The sequence below is a fragment of the Arachis ipaensis genome, chromosome B2 (assembly GCF_059453495.1).
Source record: "Arachis ipaensis isolate K30076 ecotype BB chromosome B2, ASM5945349v1, whole genome shotgun sequence".
Lineage (NCBI taxonomy): Eukaryota > Viridiplantae > Streptophyta > Magnoliopsida > Fabales > Fabaceae > Arachis > Arachis ipaensis.
In genome coordinates this window covers 102,885,677-102,890,667 of record NC_142437.1, presented here as the reverse complement: position 1 = coordinate 102,890,667, position 4,991 = coordinate 102,885,677, and the positions used below count along the sequence as shown (strand labels likewise).

Genomic DNA, 4,991 nt, shown 5'->3' with positions numbered 1-4,991 from the left:
AGCCATTTTGTTAGCGAATATTGTGCCTGCATAGCATGATGAGAAATCCTCCATTTTTATTACTCCTGTTACAACACAATTTTAGCATTAAATATATTTGTCAATGATAACAATATCGTAATTCAAGATAATTTACTCGATATCATAATTTTCTTTATTGGAGGTTAAGAACAATAACAATGATGATGAGAACAACAAAGTCTTGAAAACTAATTTTTAAAAGCAATAATCGTTGGAAAAAATAAGGAACTGGTGGTATTCATGAAAATCAACTTAAAATGAAAACTTAATTCAAATACGAAAACACAGATAGTAATGTAACCAGCAAACTGCGTACATCCTAAACACTATTAAACTTATCAAACACACACAGATACTCTAAAAATGATGTACATGTTTAGCCATATTTTCAGTATGCCACATAATCGATGTTATCAGAAACATCTGCTACTAGGTCTTCTATATCATCATCCCTTGTCAACTGTAACTCACTGATGTCACCTGCTGCTGACATGTTCAACCCGGGCTGAGGAGAAAAAGCAACTTCAACATCATCATTCTCTCCTCCCATGTCATACAAGTCTCGTGGTTTTACATGAACCACTACACTCCATTCTTGATCTACTTCATCACATATATAGTACACGAGATGAGCTTCTGATGCCAATATGTACGGTTCGTCCTCTTCTCGATCACCGGTGTGAATTGGACGAGCGAAATTAACGTTGGTAAGGCCCAGATGGTCTTGTTTGATTTCTCTGCTCGTAGTTGTAGCAGCCCAAATACATTTGAACAAAACCACTGTAAAATGGCAGCTGTAGTTCAGTTCGATTATGTCCACAATTTTTCCATAATATGGAACACTACCAACAGATACTCTGTTGTCACGCATGCTGGCATAACTTCTTGTATTGGATGAGACATAAACTCCAATATTTTGTGTTTTTAGCCCGTCTTCCTTTGTGATAGTTCTAAACTTGTACCAATTGACGTTGTATGCCCCAAAACGTCTTGCCTGAAGCATGGGACCACATGCCAGCAACTTCATTTCTTTCAAATGTACAGTATTGTCCATTGGAACCTAGCACCATAAATTAGAGTTTGTTCATATAAAAAATTGGAGTTCATAATTTATAATTCTAGGGCACAAATAAGTTGGTCAGGTTAAATTTCTACGAACCTCACGCTTGAACCGGCGAAGAAATTCTGCATGCACAACACGGTCTATCCTAGATTGCGACCTTGTTTGATCCTGTAATTTTCGCTTGGTTTCTGACCTAAATATACTTTACGACATAACAAGAAATTAGTCCAACGATTGAGTGTTTGAAATTGGTTATAATCGTGCTTAATGATTACATGTGCATACTTACTCAATAAATAGAGCGATGGCCTCGCAATTGACTAGCACATGACGATGTGTCTGATCTCTTTCCATTGGGGTCAGTACAAAATGTGATACAGCCCCTGAAGCTTTTCCAATTTCTGGGAACATAGTACATCCTGTATTAACTGTAACATCAACAGGTCGATCGTCAACTCGCACTGGTCGGTTGATTCTAGTCTCAATATTATCCAAATATCTGGAGCAGAATGTCAAAATCTCCTCGGATGAATAGCCCTCCGCAATTGAGCCTTCTACTTGTGCCCTATTACGCACGTATTGCTTCAATCGTCCTAAGTACCTTTTACATAAATATGACATAACGCTTAGTATATACGTAACGAATTTGAAAAAAAATGTCTTAAATGCATTTAGTAGCAAGCTAACCTTTCTATTGGATACATCCACCGATAATGTACCGGGCCACCAAGTTTTATTTCATCAACGAGGTGCACCGTAAGGTGAACCATGACAGTAAAGAAGGATGGAGGAAAAATCATTTCCATCTGACACAGAGTTTGCACAACATGATTCTGAAGGGCACCAAGCTGCATAGGATTTATAGCTTTTCCACAGAGTTCTCGGAAAAATGAGGACAGATTCGCAATCACATTTGATACCGGACTTGGCAATGCCTTCTTCACCAAAATTGGAAGTAATTGTTCCATTAGAATGTGGCAGTCGTGACTCTTCAACCCATACAACTTGCGCTGCCGGATGTCAATACAACGAGCAATATTGCTCGAGTAACCATATGAAAATACCACGTTCTGTAGAGTCTTCATGAATACATCCTTCTGTGGATTTGACATTGTGAAGATTGCTGAAGGATACTTACCACCTTCGTCCGGCCACAATTCAGGCCTTATGCCCATGCTTTGTAAATCTTTGCGAGCCTTAAGATTATCTTTTGATTTGACGCTATCGTTTAAGATAGTGAAGACCACATTGTCACAAATGTTCTTCTTTATATGCATCACGTCAAGGTTATGACGCAACATGTGATCCTTCCAGTACGGGAGTTCAAAGAACACACTCCTCTTTTTCCAATACGAGTCATCTTGATCTGCATCTTCACCAATGCGTCTTCTTTTGGCTGTCAGAGTTGAGTTCTTCCCAAACGATACTTGCATGTTACACTGCTGCCTTAAGACATCTGCTCCAGAATACTTCTTCGGTGGATCTCTGCTTTCAACTTGTCCGTCAAATCTAATCCGGTCTACTCTATATTTATGGCCCTGATTCAAGAAGCGGCGATGGCCCGTGTAACACCATTTTTGACTGAATGTTAGTCGCTAAGCCTTAGCGTCCACATTACACGTGGGATAAGCTAACCCACTGTACGTGTTCCACCCAGGTAAATTTCCCAACCCTGAAAAATCGCTAATAGTCCACATTAGCGCCACACGCATCTTGAAAGTGGTCCCCTTATTAGCATCATAAGTTTCAATGCCATCCTAGAGTTGCTTCAACTCATCCACCAGGGGCTCCAAATAAACATCGATGTCATTACTTGGCATTCTAGGACCAGGAATAATCATAGAGAGTATAAAAGATGCCTGTTTCATGCATAGCCAGGGAAAAAGATTGTACGGAATAAGAATCACAGGCCAAATGGAATACGTGGTACTCATATTTCTAAAAGAATTAAAACAGTTACTTGCTAAAGCTAAGCAAACACTGCGAGCATCGTTAGAAAAAAAAGGATACTTTGCATCAAAGTCTTTCCATGCTTCAGCGTCCCTTGGATGCCTCAAGTACCCATCGTTGTTATCTGCCTCTTTAAACCATAACATGTCAGATGAATTTTTGCTACTCATGAATAACCGTTGCAGTCGTGGTATAAGAGGAAAGTAACGGAGAGTCTTCAGTGGGAGAGGCTTTCTGTTTTTCCTGACAGGTATTTTGAGTTTCGTAACGGAACCCTTTCGCGTCTTCTGCTTCCATCGTGAAGTCCCACACTGCTTGCATTTGGCCGCGTCCTCATTCTCACCCCGTACAACATGCAATCATTCGGGCATGCATCTACCTTTTTGTACTCAATCCCCAACTTTCGGATAGTTTTCTTGGCTTCATACAAAGTGGACGGGAATTTGGCTTGCTCAAATGCATCCCGCAATAAGTCCAAAATCATCGACATAGCCTTGTCACTCACACCACACATACACTTAATGTGATAAAGCTTCACTAGGAAAGACAATTTTGAGTATTTCGAGCAGCTGAGATATAATTCCTCCACTCCATCCGCAAGAAGATCGGCAAAATCCTGTGCCTCGCGACTTGGACCATCGTACAAGTACGGCAACTCTATATCATCGTCTTCTACAGGATCCGCTGTTGTGGTCTCCTCACTTCCAGGAGGCATTGTGAAGTTAAATGCCTCGTGCACCATTTGAAGATATGGATTCACCTCGGGTGTAGGTTTCTCAACTATCGGTGTGCAAGTAGAGCTCTCCTCAGCTGGTTTCTCACCATAACGCAACCACAAAGTATAGCCAACGGGAAAGGGCTTTATCAACAAGTGGTCATACGCATCTTCTCTTGTTTGCATAAATTGAAACCCACATTGAGGGCATGGACACTTTATCATGTTATCCGAAGACGCATTCGCAAATGCAAAGTCTAGGAACTTATTAAGTCCTCGTCTATATTCTATACTATCTCGTGACTTAGGAATCCAGGTTTTGTCCTTATATATTATACACCAAATATACGGTTTAATAATTAATGTGATACAACTTTTTCATCACTAATATAATGTTAACTATCTTACTGTATTCATTCCGCATGATATAAGAAATACCGTTCTAAAAACATAACATGTATGGTAAAATACGTGTGCAACTACGAACATTAAAATTTATACTAAAATGTGCAGTACAGGTAGAATATAAAACTAATATAAAACAAAAAATACGCCATATAATTACAGTTATAATACGACGATAGAATTTACGCCAACTACTTTTTGGCAAAAAATAACAAGATTCATTTTTACATATAATAGTCATTCATATAAGTTCATTCATGGAGTACCTTACGAAAATTTTTTGTACGTAAAACACTCCTCCTATAAATCTTTTTATAGGAGGGAATTTAAAATTACTGTACTCTTATTTGTATTCAAAGTTTATTTTTATGTTTTATTTTAGGTATGTTAATAAAAAATTTTAGCATTAGTTTTAATTTTTTTTATATTTTCTAGAGCTATATTTTTCTAGCTTTCTTAGAGGGGGCGAATAGTGACCTCGTCCCCCCCTCGAATTTTAAGAAACTATACTTACATACGAGATATGTATGTTAGGAATAAAAAAATATTACATAATTTAATAGTTTTATATGTCATTTTACTATCTTAACAGTTTAGTTCGTTAATATTTTTTACTTAACTAATTTAATATCATATCTTCAAGTCTTTGTACCTTTTAAATTAGTTTTTATAAAATAATCTGTATTTATTTTTAAAAACATCATTTATTTTTTATAATACTATATTTAATATTTATATTATTATATTCAAAATGTCTTACCTAATTATATTTTGGTAATCACATTATGTACTTTAGATATTATGTTTCTTGTAAAAAATACTCATTTTTCTTCTAAA

General features: G+C 37.2%; 1 protein-coding gene across 1 annotated transcript; it reads right to left on the bottom strand.

Moving 5' to 3' along the window:
• Window positions 1-409: 409 nt before the first annotated feature.
• On the bottom strand, window positions 410-3,204 carry LOC107627545 (uncharacterized). Its single transcript, XM_016330379.1, has 6 exons — window positions 3,064-3,204; window positions 2,866-2,943; window positions 1,772-2,622; window positions 1,374-1,685; window positions 1,181-1,277; window positions 410-1,081 (listed from the first exon to the last, which is right to left on the bottom strand). The coding sequence occupies exons 1-6, from the start codon at window positions 3,202-3,204 to the stop codon at window positions 410-412; spliced, it is 2,151 nt and encodes a 716-aa protein (XP_016185865.1).
• Between the last annotated feature and the right edge of the window lie 1,787 nt (window positions 3,205-4,991).

What these genes read in the sequence shown, in the direction of transcription:
- LOC107627545 (XM_016330379.1), bottom strand. Translation starts at nt 3,204, where the DNA reads ATGAGTAGCAAAAATTCATCTGACATGTTATGGTTTAAAGAGGCAGAT. An exon ending in TTTCTAACGATGCTCGCAGT is followed by an intron (nt 2,944 to 3,063) that starts GTTTGCTTAGCT and finishes TGCATGAAACAG; the next exon opens with GCATCTTTTATACTCTCTAT. An exon ending in GCCATCGCTCTATTTATTGA is followed by an intron (nt 1,278 to 1,373) that starts GTAAGTATGCAC and finishes AAGTATATTTAG; the next exon opens with GTCAGAAACCAAGCGAAAAT.